General features: G+C 38.4%; 1 protein-coding gene across 2 annotated transcripts in view; it reads left to right on the forward strand.

Moving 5' to 3' along the window:
• Positions 1–13,959, forward strand: part of LOC107089017 (glutamate receptor ionotropic, NMDA 2D-like) — a 244,606-nt gene that overhangs the window by 96,705 nt on the left and 133,942 nt on the right. For both annotated transcript variants that reach the window (XM_015381530.1, XM_015381531.1), the window contains exons 2-3: positions 8,570–9,169; positions 12,869–13,006. In XM_015381530.1, coding sequence (XP_015237016.1) covers positions 8,717–9,169; positions 12,869–13,006 — 591 coding nt within the window. In that variant the 5' untranslated portion in view covers positions 8,570–8,716. The remainder of the gene's footprint in view (positions 1–8,569; positions 9,170–12,868; positions 13,007–13,959) is intronic.

A 13,959-nucleotide genomic window follows, 5' to 3' on the forward strand; every position in this document is an offset into this window, starting at 1 on the left:
CTCTGACCACCATCAGTAGACAATGCAGGTGAAGTGTCTTGCCCAAGGACACAACGACACTGAAAGTCGGAGCCGGGGCTTGAACCGTCAACCCTTCGATTTCAGTGCAAACTCCAACATCCAACGCCACTGTCGCCCACCGCAATGTTCAAAAGAGTTGTAATTATTTACTGCCTTTGGAGTAATCAGTAAGTCAGACTGAAAGATTGTTGCTACTCCTCCTCCTCGCCCAGAATTTCTAGGTATGCAAAAAAACTAGCAGGAGTTTCCTAATTTATGCTCACACAATCCTCTTGCAGCAGCCAAGTTTCTATGAGTGACAATATGCTGATGAAGATTCTCAGTCATCCAGGTCATAATCATTCCATAATCAACCTGTCTATGATTGTTAAGGGTCGGTCGTTAAGGAGGTATTGGCTCCGGCTGGAGCGGTTAGGTGTGGTGATATCTGGAAGGGATCATGTCTATGACGGAATTGTATGTTACATACAATTCCATCATAGACATGATCCCCCATAGACAGGTTTCAGGTATTACAGGAGACGATCCCCCCCTTAAAGGCACACTATGCAACATTTTTCAGTTAATTAATGTGTTCCATAACGTTATGGATGATTAAATGAGTCATTTCAGGTTGAACAAAGGTATTCTCGGCCGCCCTGGTGGTCTGTGGGGGAAATACTGCACTTGCAACTGCAGGAGCACCGACCCGCACCCACAGACTCAGAAGTCTCGTGAGAGTCAGTCGCTGGAAAATCAACACCGGTTGCATAGTGTACCTTTAATGGCCACCCCACCCCCCCTTTATGACCGACCTTCAGAATCATAGACAGGTTTCAGATATTACAGGCTAACAATGGAACCAAACGACCCATTCATTGGTTACCATTTGCATGTTTCAAAGCAATACAAGGCTTTTTCTATATAAGACTCAAACTCACTGCGGATCCAGACATTTGAATTGAGAAAGCTTCCTGGAGCGGTGGCGAAACGTCTTCAAATCTTGGAAACCAAGTCCAGTGGATATTTTTTTTACTTTTACGGTATAAGTGACAAATCAATATGATTATCACAAATCAAGTCTTTAAATAGGAGACTTTTTGAAGAAAGATATCTTATGTCAAATAAACCACATTTAATCATTTCAACTTTTTACCCAATTTGAGTTATTTTAATATAATACCTACTAATATTAGTACTAACTACTAATAACTACTTTGGGAATCTTTTCTAATTTATTAGATTTTGGTCGTGGGCAAGACATTGTCTGGATGGAATAAAGAGCGGGTAACAGCAGAGAAGCTGCACAGAGGTGTATTAAACTGCGACTCTGCTTCCTTGTCTGCACCCTGGGTTGTGTGTAAAATAAAATTTGTTACACACTGTCCCTTTATAATATATCCATTAATCTAGAGCACTAACTTGCTTAAATTCAGGACACAAGTTGAGGCATACATAAAGATTTTCCATTGAATACTGAGGTCGATTAACATTGTTTAATTTTTGAGAGATGCCCTCACACTAATTCTATCAGAGGCAACCCTGAGTCAATGGAAATCATCCAGTTTATATGTGGTTGTTTTGTTTAAGGTTAACACTGCTTCACCTGCAGAGAAGGAGCCATGTTTAGCTGAATGATTCATGGTCAGTGTTTAGTTGAATAACAGTTCTTTTAAAATGTGAACATAATGGACTGGACTGAGTCACAGTCGAAAGAAAAAGGCTAGAAGTCTTTCAGAATCATTCAGACAATAATAATGAGTCATTGAAAGCAAAGTGTAAACGAACATAAAGTGTCTTAAAATCTTTGGACAGTAATGTTGTTTAATGGGTTTAGGGCTATTAGTCGATCTGTTTTAAGTTTCAATTCAGTTGTTCTTATTTATCAAGTCAATTTGGCCGTCTACATGACATTAAACCCCTAGTTTTATTCCAATATTGCATTTAAGAATATAAATGTGTGTAGATAGAGGTGTTCAAAACCAGTGCTTACTGGAAGTATCCTGCAGATTTTAGATGTTTCCATACTTATGCACAGCCTTTGATTGCATATTAACAAGCTTTGCTGAGCTGCAATTATCTGAATCAGGTGTGTTAAAACAGGAAAACAGCTAAAACCTGCGGGAAAGGGGCCCTTCAGCTCCATCTTTGGAAACCTGCTTAAATGCAATTGTTAAATTACTCTGAGACTTGCTGGGAATGTTATTACTTGCAGCTGTTTAATTGCTTGTTAACAAAAAAAAAATACAATTCATCCAATGACAAGAAAATAAATGCCTTTAGTAATCTAGATTTGGACAAGGCAATTTTTGCAAATTTTAGGGAGAAATACAATCCTGCCTCAGTAATGTTAGAATAAAATACATGACTTTTTTGAGAAAGCGGAAATAGCTTAAAAAAGACATTTTTAGAATCATAGAATGAAATTATATCCTCCAGAAGTCTAGAACGTCGAAGCAGATGAACCTTACCATCTGCAGACTGAATAGGATGTTACTTCAGTCAACTTTAATGATAAAGCAAAATTATACTGCCACAGCCTACCTAAACAACACCAACCATCCCTTTATGAACAGAGTGCATCCATTTTTGGTAGCTTCTGGCAGAATAAGGCAACATTTATCAAAGCCTGCAGTAGCTCTTAAAAAATACAGCAGGATATGATGCTGTGGGAAATTTGGATCAAAAGGGGGAAGTCAATGAACCTGCCATCATTTTTTTGTAATAATTTCAGCAATGGTGGGTAGCAACCAGCTACATTTACTCGGTAAAATTTACTTCTGTTATTTTTAGAAGAAAACAAATATTTAGGAGTAGTTTATTTTGCTGTTTTAAGTAATATTTTTGTATCACTACTCTTAATTGAGAAAACTTTCTGTTTACCTTAGCCTCCAAGAGTACCAAACTACCTTCTGTAAAGTCTATGATGAAACATGATGATATGGAAAGATGTAATTTTTGCTCAAATGTGTTATTTTGGTTAGTGGGACAGTTAAGTTAATTAAATATTTTGAGAAGGACAGATCTTAAGCAGACATGTTGCTTAGAATGCTCTGCAGACTGCTTATGATGACAGACTTTACATTGAGCTACAGGCTAAATGGGTTGTCAGGGGACTAAATAATAAAATCTTTTGAAATACTAAAGTTAACACATTTTAAATTTAATTCAAAGGAATCCTATTAAACCTATTTCAGATTCATGGTAGAATGTTTGGAAGGATTGCCCTGCCTCTTTTTTAGGATGTTTCTTACTTTTACAAACTTTACATGGTATTTTTCAGGAAATCTCCTAAAAGGCAAATATCTCTCTCATCTTTTATTGTCTTAGTCATGAGCTAGAAACATTTTCAGCTTATTTAAATGTACCTGAAACTCAATAGGATTAAAAATCATCTTCATGATGCTTTTAAACACATTTGATGAATTTACCCTGACACTTTTTAGGAGGAGAGGGAATCTTCCTTTGCAGTTATGGGTTCAGCACTGCAAAGTGTCATTTATGTTCACAAGCAAACTGCAGCAAGAACTTCTGCTCTTGACAGTATTCAAACTGTCTGCAGCACACTTGTTAACTTTAATCAATACAGAGAAGATAATCTTGTCCTCTGAAAAGATAAGAAAACATAAAAGGAGCTGAGATTTTAACAATGCTGTCTGTAAAGTGGGTCAGTGCACAGGCAGAGAAAGAACGTGTTACAGCTACACTCAAATATAACAGACAGATCCATTATTTTACTTTAAACTTGCATTTCATTTCTTTTAGCCATATAAAGTAACATAGCAAATAATAGTTTTTGTTTTTTTATTTTAAATACATTATTTTAGTCATTAGTTTTAAGTCATGAGTCAAAATCTTTAAATCAATTCCTTTCAGAGGATTTAATCAAACAGCCAAAACGAATGTTAAGCTGTGTTATAGCTACAACACTTTCTCTAAATGAACATGCAATCAGAGATTATGATCATGCCAATAGCTTTTCAGCCGTCTGGATCCTCTGCTTGGCAGCCTGCAGTCCTAAAACTGTATCACATCCCCACTCTATCCTGTGCATACGAGTCTCAGCAGCCTGAGCTTGTGCAGACAGTTCAGCCAAGGCCAACAGCATGACTAATGGCTGCTTACAATAGTAAGAGGTATGAGTCACATCATGCAGGCTTTCCGTGCACTCATCGATACATTTTCATTTAGTGACACCTTTGCCAAAATTAAAGAATTATTAGAGTCTATTTTTTTTATTCCATTTATTCAATTACTCAAGCTTTATTTGATTTATATAGTGTGTTCCAACCTATCGGGGGTTAATTGTTTAATCCTACAAATCCTTCCTGGTGCTTTGTGTGATCCTTCTATAGAACTTTTTGCATTACATTTTTTCTTAAACTCCTACTAAATAAATAATACCGACAATTTATTTAAAAAATATATAGAAACAGCACTTTTGGATTGTAAAATCAGCACCTAAAACAGATATTGAAATTTGTCAGTGTTTAGTCACTGCTCTTTGCTTTACACTTACCTTACACTCTATCTTCTTGATAAATTAGTCCTAAAGTTTATTTTTATTCCAGACCCTGGTTGGTCAGTTTGAAAAATCAGGGATAACGATCCCTTGTATCTCTGCATGGACAAGTAACAATAAAACCTGTTTGACCATTTGACCTGACTTTAAACTGGTATGGGCATCATTGAAGTTTAGCAGTGCAAGAAATTATTTAAAGATCTGCAGCTTATCTCTTATCTCGTGAGACTGTTATCTAGCTTAAAAAGAAAGTGCATTGAGTTTGCACTGCAGGATACCATCATCACTAAGACATTTTCATCGATTCTTCTCTCAGATATATTAAAATTGGTGTTAACAGCACTTGAATCTGGGTCTTTTCAAAGCACAACTATGTACATAATGTTTACATTAAATCTGGTATTTCTGTGCATGTAACATGCACTTTTTCCTTCCTGTTTACGCCAGTTTTCTTACTTTTTCACTGCAGTCTGTGGGACATGCCCATTGTTGGCAGATTCAAAGTAAGCCTTATGTGTAAGGGTCAACACATGACTTTTTCTGTTGGATTTATCTTATTCTTGTGACAGACTGGTGACATGTTCAGACCGTACCTTGCTTCTCACCCATTGAACTTGGAGATAAGCAGGGAGCCCAAAGCAGCTCCAACCAACACCGCCTGGAGGAAGGAGTGAATAAAAATTTAAATGTTCTGTGAAGAAACAGATTGACTTTGATGCACGGTCGACATTTATTATTACAACCGTACGTTGAACAAGCTGTGGGTTCTCTATGAATCAAGGTAAAAACATGAATAAATTATTTACTTCCGAATATATTCTCTAGATTTCCAGTAAGACATTAAAGTTTAATAAAAACTGCTCTGTTATGCAACTTCACATTATTCTCAGAGGGTAACAAATAAGACACCATAGTACTGTAAACTGAACGTTGGGTGTTAGATATCGTCTGACTGAGTTACAGATGTGTTTAGCTTTCATTAAGTAGTGGTAGGGGGAGTTTGGAAGTGATATACCTCAGGAGGGAGGCTTTCTCTGTGGGTAAGGAGAACCTTTATCATCTAGATAGCTAAACTGGCTGCAGCACAGTGGGATTATAGACTGCTAAGCATATCTTACCATGGACTGAAGCCTATACTGCTGTCTGTCGGTGCGTTAGTGAACTACATGTGATATAAACTGCGTAACCATAAAAAATAATATATTATGTGGCGCAGTAATTTGTTTATTTTTTAAACTCTTCGATGCATTAAATTTCACCTATACTTTTTTGTAATCGATGTCAGCGAAATTTTACAGCCTCACTCTGTGCTTCTCTGGAAGCCATCATTTTACTTAAACAGGTCTCAGTATATTAAACAGCCTTAAGGCGTGGGTTGATGCCTGACTCACTCTAAACGTGGTGCAGCTGCCGAGCGGGCACCACAAGGAACCTAAATCTTTGAAATCAATGTGTAAATTCAGATCAGAGAAAATAAAGTTTGGCCGTACACCATAAGTTCTTGCACTGCACACACCAAACAGGAAAAGCTAAGTGCCAGAAAGAAAAAAAAATCTGGTGGATTTTAGAATAAATTCGATCCACCAACCTAAGCTAACAACCAGTGAAAACAAAAACAGAGAGGCTGAGGTTGAGTAGGAATATATTATGTGCATCGATAATAAGTTTTGCCTGACAACTCCTGGAAGCAGCATAAGCCCACCTGAACGTCTGTTTTCCTGGGTGCAGTATCTGTAGCACCAAGTCACAGCATTCAGTTTTAGTGATTTTCTGCAGCACAGCTGCTACACCGCGTTCAGTGTAAGCCCAGCGCCACTGTCTGCTTACAGAGAACTCCTAAGAGTGGTAACAGCAATTAAAGGTGTTCAGTATGAGCGAATGAAATAAGATGCAGTCAAAGGGCATTTGGTACAGTACACAGGTTTATGACCGGCTATGCTTCAGATGTTTGGAATTGAACAGTAAGAGCAGTATTTAAGCAGTATTTTATGATTCTGTAATTTTTGGAACTTTGTTTAAGCACTGCTTTTGTTGTAACTCCATTTTCTGAAATTGTCTGAGCTCTGCTGTAATATCTGAACTTTGGTCATCACTCTTAACACAACTGGATTCTCGTGGCAAGAAATCCTTAAAATTAGGAAAATGCTTTTGAGTCTCAGCGGTTGCAGCTTTTGTCTCTGATTTATATATATATATATATATATATATATATATGATATATATATATCTTCATACATGTTGAGGTTCCTGCCATGTCACTTTTGTTTTGTTGTTTCCTTTTTTTTCTTCTTTAGAAGCGGTGCTCTGTTGTCTGGTGCTAATTAATCTACATGTTGTTCCTATTATCACCTTGAATTGGCCATAGCCCAGGGGTCCACTACCCAAACTGCTCCAAGAGCCATATTGGACCAAAAAAAAAACAAATCAGTCTTATATAAGCCTCATATGACAACAAAGGCTTTCATAGCCCACTATAAAAAAAGGACTACGTTGGCTTAAATATATAAGCATTCATGATTAAATGTTTATCCTGGAGCAAATGTCACATAGCAGCATGAGCTGAGGGAGGAGCAGTGTGTGCTCTCACTGCGTGGAGTTCACCGCCCTTTACCACATGGTTTAGGTTTCGTTGTATTGATGAAATCTTTCTATGGTGGAAGTGTTTCTGTTGGTTAGGAGTTGATTGAGTCATGAGGGACCAAGCTGGAACTGACATTCATCAGAGCAGTGCTCTCTCACCCCAAAATCCCACTTCCTCCATCTCCAGAAGTTCTGCAATCGCAATCTTTCTCTCACTCCCAACTTGGTAGTCGGCTGCCAATTTAGTATGCCTTCCCTGGAGATGCCTTTCCAAATTACTCTCTTTATTTTTTGACAACCTCTCATTACAAAGCAAACATGCAGGCAATCCTTCCGCATTGGTAATGAAAGCAAATAATTTGCTCCATTCTTCTTTGAATCCTCTGTTCTCATCAGCTATCTTCCCTTTTTTCCCTTTGGGATCAATATGAGATACACCCGCCGCTTTGTTTGCCTGGCACCGTGCTGCACTGAAACGTGTGTTGCAGGCTATGACCACTGATCTCCATGGCTGGGAGGTGAATGTTTGTTGAAACATTTATTGTTTAAATTTATTCATTTATTATACACATTTCTACAGCATTGGAAAATATAATGAATGTTTGTTTGACCTCCTGCACACCACATTAAAATAAAGAAATAAAAAAAAAAATCTTTTTTAATAAATCTTTGAAAAAGCTCCAAGGAGCTGCGTCGGGGGCACTTAAGAGCCACATGCAGCTGACCCCTGATCTAGACCTTTCATGCCCGTGACCTTCCATCTGTTTCTCAGTTCTATACTGTATGTCTACGTTGTTTACAGTCATTGTTCTTCTGAAACCAGCCACATGGAGACAATGTAGCACTTAGTTTGTATTGAGGAAGAAAACAAATATTTTAAGTTTTTTTTTTGGGGGGGGGTAAACAGGCTGAAACATTTTTTCCAATATTTGTTTCCTTTTAAAGAAGTGTTTCCCTCTTCAAGATGTCAAAATCAAGCCTATTTTGTGAAGTTTACAATTTCAGAACTTAAAAAATAAATATTAAATTAAATCCGGATTGACACATTTTTTTTGTGAAACCCACCTGCAAGTCTTGAGGCTAGTTTCTTAAATGATCTCTGTGTATATAAATTAACTAAAGTGTATTCATTTTGACACGCAAAGCAATTAAGTTCAATCTTGTTGCCTAATCATGGTCCCAGTTAACACAAAATGTTGCTGAAAAGAGGGGTTTTGCCTCTTTAATTTATTTACAAATGAAATTGTGTCAGAATATGATTTATAAGGACAAAGATAAATGGGTTTTATTCTGAGTCACGTACATACCTTGTCAGCAAAAAGTAACGCGCCCATTAATCAACTGTCTCTAAATTTAGTCTATGTATGCATACTTTTCTATTAGCGACAATTACAAACTATTTTTGTGGCTCAAAAATATAAATGGCAGCAGACCAGTTTTCAATGTTTCTCTTTGTTTTGTCTGCAGGGTCTCCTTTTCACACTGGGTGAAGCATTGTAGGCTGCCAGGCTCCCACCGCCATCTCCTTCATCCTTCAAACAGAATCCTCCACCCTGCCTGGCCTCACCTGGCAAAACCCCATCAGACAACCACCACTGGCCCTCCCTTTACCCCATGGTGGCCCCAAGGCCTACCCTCTCACTGCTACTGGCTATCCTGGCCTGCACGGGGCCCGCACGCCCCTCGCCCCCCCTGCTCCTCCGGCCCCGGGAGAGAGAGAGGGACTCGGGTGGCATCAACATAGCCGTAGTCCACTCTGGCTCCTCCCTGCTCCCGGAGACGGCGGCGGTGGGAGGTGCGGGGGTTGGCGAGCCGGGTCTTGGGTCCGGTCTGGGAACTGGTCCGGGTGGAGGAGGAAGGGGGGTGACGGATACAGCCTCGTTGGCAGGAGTCGCTGCCATGGCCTCTTTGTCCTCTTCAACATACCTGTCACTGGCGGCACTTTCCACTGAGACGGTGATGACACCATCAGGCCAAGCCAACGTCATTTACCTGGCAGTGAATGAGAGCAGTCCAGGAACCCTGCTGTTGCAGCTGTGTGAGCTGCTGGCCACTACACCCCTACAGGTAGCCATACTACTCAGACCAACCCATTTTCCTCATACATTACTCCTGAGCTTTGCCATGAATTTGTCATGTCACTGAGAAAAAAAAACACTTGAAGCATTCAGACAAACCATATTTGAACAGACCAGAAGCCCCATATGTCAGTGATGTCCTTGAGGTCATGGCTGCTGAACTGTCTGAAATAGTTTAAAAATTCAGCTGATGTGAAATAACAAAGGCACCCTTTAAGACAGAAATAGTTCAGCTGCTCTGAAGCTGTTCAATAAATACTGAAATTTATAGACGTTAAAAAGAAAAATGTTTTCTAATGAAACTTTTATTTTTCAGATTATCTTCAATACCACAGCTTTAGGACGTGATATGATTTTGAAAGTAAATTCTTACTTTGCTTTCATTATTTTTTACAATGTTCTTTCATTAAAGATAAAAAGCGTGTTTTAAGAAACAGCAAGACAAACCCAGCTATATTTAGCTGACCTACAAATGCGTCAATGGTGTTCATCTGCTGTCATTTGAGTCTGTTGCTTTATTTTACATCAGAGTAAGGATAAGTATAAAGCATCTACACGAACCTAATCAACCACTGGCTGATGAAGAATCCTGCAAGCCAGTGAGAAGTTGAAACAGGCAGGTCATGGTTTTTGTATAATATTAAGTTCAGTTAAGTTAATTTGTACAGTGCAATTCATAAAAATGATGAAAGTTTACATAACAAATTGATTCAAAAGCAGTTAATAATTTAAAAATAATTACAGTAGCAGCCATTCAAAATGGCCCTTTCCAGTCACACACCAACCGAATAGCAGCCTACTACGCTGCAACTCCCAGCAAAATCCCCTCCAAATTCCAGCCACTGGCCTTCTCCTGGGGGTGCTTTTTTTTTTTTTTTTTTTTTTACTCTGACTCCACCTTTTTACTAAATTACAGGGTCTCACACAAAACTTCTCTTGAATGGCTACTACTGTATAATAACATTTAATCAAATTCAATTTTTAATGTGACTGGTAAAAACCCAATACAATTATAGTGTACCAATCAATTTTGTAAAACATTGCTGTGCAATTTTAATATATTCATTGCCCACCCCAGTAGGGGTAGTTAATGTTATTTAATCAGGCAATATTCAGACTGTCATGTATTGTTTGTGAACAAACAACCTACTAAATGTGTGTTAGAACAACAAATAAAATTGTGAATCAAACTCAAATTCACCATCAAACAGATAACTGCACTTTTATGGAATAAATTAATTGCAATTTCCATTCAAAATAAAATAGTTTATTAACAAAATTCATACAGCTCCAAGTCAAACATTCAAAATTTCAGTTAAATACTATTGACTAAAATTATTGAAACTCAATCAAACTAAGCTATTTGGAAGAAGAAGGAAGGAAAGCATAGTTGAAAACTGTAACTGATGAGATTTTGCAATCATATTACAGTTTAGCATGGATTTTGTGTTTGAGAACTATAGTTAATCTTGAAAAAATTGCAATGTGAATCAGCTTTTAAGTAGTTTAGAACAATTGGAATTTATTAAAATTGATCCACAATGCTAACCCAATAAATTTGAGTGAGCTAGCAACAAGACGACATGAGGATTCCCATTAAATGAATTTAGGTCATAATTTGGTAGTCAAAATGTAATGAGTATATGAGAAAACACATAAACTTTTTATCTGTGTTTAAAATGAAATCAAGCTTTTTCTCTCATTATAAAGAACAGCCCAGACATGTTAGCAAAACATATCATGCAGTCCATTTTGTTAGCTTTGTCTTTACTCAACAGTAAACACATGAAATGATCAAAAATCATCAAAAGAAATATTGTATTTTTTCTGGAAGATCAGTCCCTAAATGTGTCAGACCTGCAAACTATTTGCTTCATGTGGAAGTCTAGAATTTTCTTTTATGACTCCCACCTTTAGTCAGCATTTGAAAGTTTTGAAAACTCAGAGCAAGTTGGTTGCAAGTCAGTCATTAGGCCTGACTTAGCTTCTGGTCCTCATGCAGTGTCTCTCTGATGTCCCCAAGATCACTCCCCAAAAAAGGAAGATATCCAGTGTTGTGTGTTGTTTAATGTTCTTAAACACCATGGGGGGCATAGGCACAAGAACATTGTCCGAAACTTTGCAGCCTCCTACACTTAAGCAGTCCCTCCATGCATCCATTTTCTGTCACGCTTATCCCAAGCGGGGTCGTGAGGCGTGCTGGTGCCTATCTCCAGCTGTCTACGGGCAAGAGGCGGGGTACACCCTGGACAGGTCACCAGTCCATCGCAGGGCAACACAGAGACAAACAGGACAAACAACCATTCATGCACACATTCACACCTAAGGAGAATTTAGAGAAGCCATTTAATGTAACAGTGGTGTTTTTGGACTGTGGGAGGAAGCCGGAGTACCAGGATAGAACCCACACATGCTCAGGGAGAACATGCAAACTCTATGCAGAAAGACCCCGGGATGGAAATCAAACCCGGAACCTTCTTGTTGCAAGGCAGCAGTGCTACCCATTGCGCCGCTGAGCAGCCTACAGTACTTAAGCAGTATCTGTTACAATATAATTTGAAAGCGATTTGATTTTTCTGCACCTCTGAGCATTATATATTTATTTTTATCTCCTTACATATCGCAAGCCATTCAATGAGGCATACAGTAGGTGACTTTTCATTGTAACGACCCATCACCTTCAGATGTCAACAGGCATAGGCAGTTTAACTGATCTTCGTTAGGTTCAGTGACAAGGAACAATCAAAGATACACATTTTTGGAGTGCTAAAGGACTCTACACCCAAGGTATGCAAGAATGGCTAGCAATCTACCAACTTATGATTCACTCAGCAATGTGAATAATGTGTTTACGGTTTTATTCATATGGTTGCAGTAGACAGCAACATCCAATCAACCTAAACTCTATACAGCAGGTTGGAGAAATTTACAATCCGAGTCAGTTTTCCAACTAACTACAAAGGCTGCATTCAGGTACAGTTAGAATACAACACTATATGTACTACTAAACATTGGCAATATGAAGTAAAACATTGTGATTGGTCCAGATACATAACAATAACATAAGTCGGTATCTGTGTGCCAAGTCAGGAGCTGCTCGGGTGTAGCAAGGCCTTTCAGAGTGATACAACAAATTCACGCCCAGTCTGCGTATTTATGGTAAATGAGCATGTAGATATTGAATAGGAGGGGCCCCAGAATGGAGCCTTCAGGAACCCTGCATGTGATTTATCTGCTCTCTGATTTAAAGTTGGTGGATGGTAATATTCGATTTTGTTTTTGTAAACATGCTACTGTGGAAATTGCAGTAAAGCGCAAGAGACAATTTCTCACGTTGAGCACACCAAAGCGTGTGTTGTTTATTTTTCAAGGAAAAACAATGAACTAAAATGTCGCTGCCCAGCAAAACCAACCAGCGTGGGGCTACACGTCATCACGCCTTCATAACATTTAAAGGGACCGCGATCCCTGAACCGTTATACTTACAAGAAGTAACTACAGACAGAACAAAGTGCTGTGTTTACTATGAACGGTATGTAGAACCACACTTAATAACAAAGGTGAATTATGCCGGTCACATTCACTACACTACAATATTAAAGCTCACCTCATGATGTATTTAATTCTTGTATCTCATTCATTTAATCTCTTATAGCTTCATACCTAAAGCAAACTTTATTTTACTTAGGGTTTGGTGTTTGAAGAGGAGAGACCACCGCCACCAAACCGCGCCCCTCTGGCCCCAATGCTTGAGTTTGTCTCTGCTCAGACTGGGGTTCCTGTTGTTGCCGTCGGGGGAGGAGCCAGTCTAGGACGGGAGCCACAGGTAAAAATGAATTACTTGTCATTGCATCATCACCACCCCTATTTCTTTCTCCTGAACCAAAGAAAAGACAGTCTTTGAAATACAATATGGAATGCGGCATTTTTCTGCTGTCGCATTAAACAGATTCTTGCTTTTATGTTGCTTAGAAACCATACTCTATATGCGAATAAGATATGTGATGTCCTTAAAATGAACAGCTTATTTCAATAATATGGTGAGTTTTTGAGGGTGGAACAATTAGAAAATATTTAAAGTAAGAGCTTGATATCCTTCCTTTCCATCAAAATACTCCTGGTATTAAATATTTGCAAGAACAGTTGAAAAAATTAAATGCTATTCTGTTCCCAAGTAAACATAAATCTTAGATTTTAGGGGGTGCTGTAATACTAGCCTAATATCAATCAAATAATGAGCTCAGTGTGGATATTCTGAGTATAATATCTACCTGGGGGGCATAAGTTGAAAAAGCAGCTCAACAATGACAGGTAAATTCATTAAGTGCAGCAGATTGTTTTAATCGGATCACCTTTACAAGATGGAGTTATATTTTTTTCATTGCTTGGCTGCTGTTACAGTTAATCCAGTTTACCTGGGTCTAAACCAGCTGGCATGTTAAAATAATCATTGATAATACATGTTGGTTTAAAACAAGAGGTGAAGTTGCTTTTAAAAAGTGCAGGTGCTCGACGTTCTTTTTGAATTCTTAAGTGAAATATGTAAAGTTTTTTTCTTCATCTCAAAAACTAGACCACTGCATTCAGATGCTTGGTTATCCCATGAATAGCACCGCATTATAACCAAACATATCGGTTGCTGTAAAATCTGCTCATTCATTTTCTACTGCTTGTATGTGAGGGGACTGGTATCTTTATTCAGCAATCTGTCCTTCGCAGTGCCTCACAGAGACATAACCATAACCACAGACATAAGGACAGTTTAGAGATACCTAGCAG

This window comes from Cyprinodon variegatus, unplaced genomic scaffold, assembly GCF_000732505.1.
Source record: "Cyprinodon variegatus isolate N-32 unplaced genomic scaffold, C_variegatus-1.0 Scaffold235, whole genome shotgun sequence".
Lineage (NCBI taxonomy): Eukaryota > Metazoa > Chordata > Actinopteri > Cyprinodontiformes > Cyprinodontidae > Cyprinodon > Cyprinodon variegatus.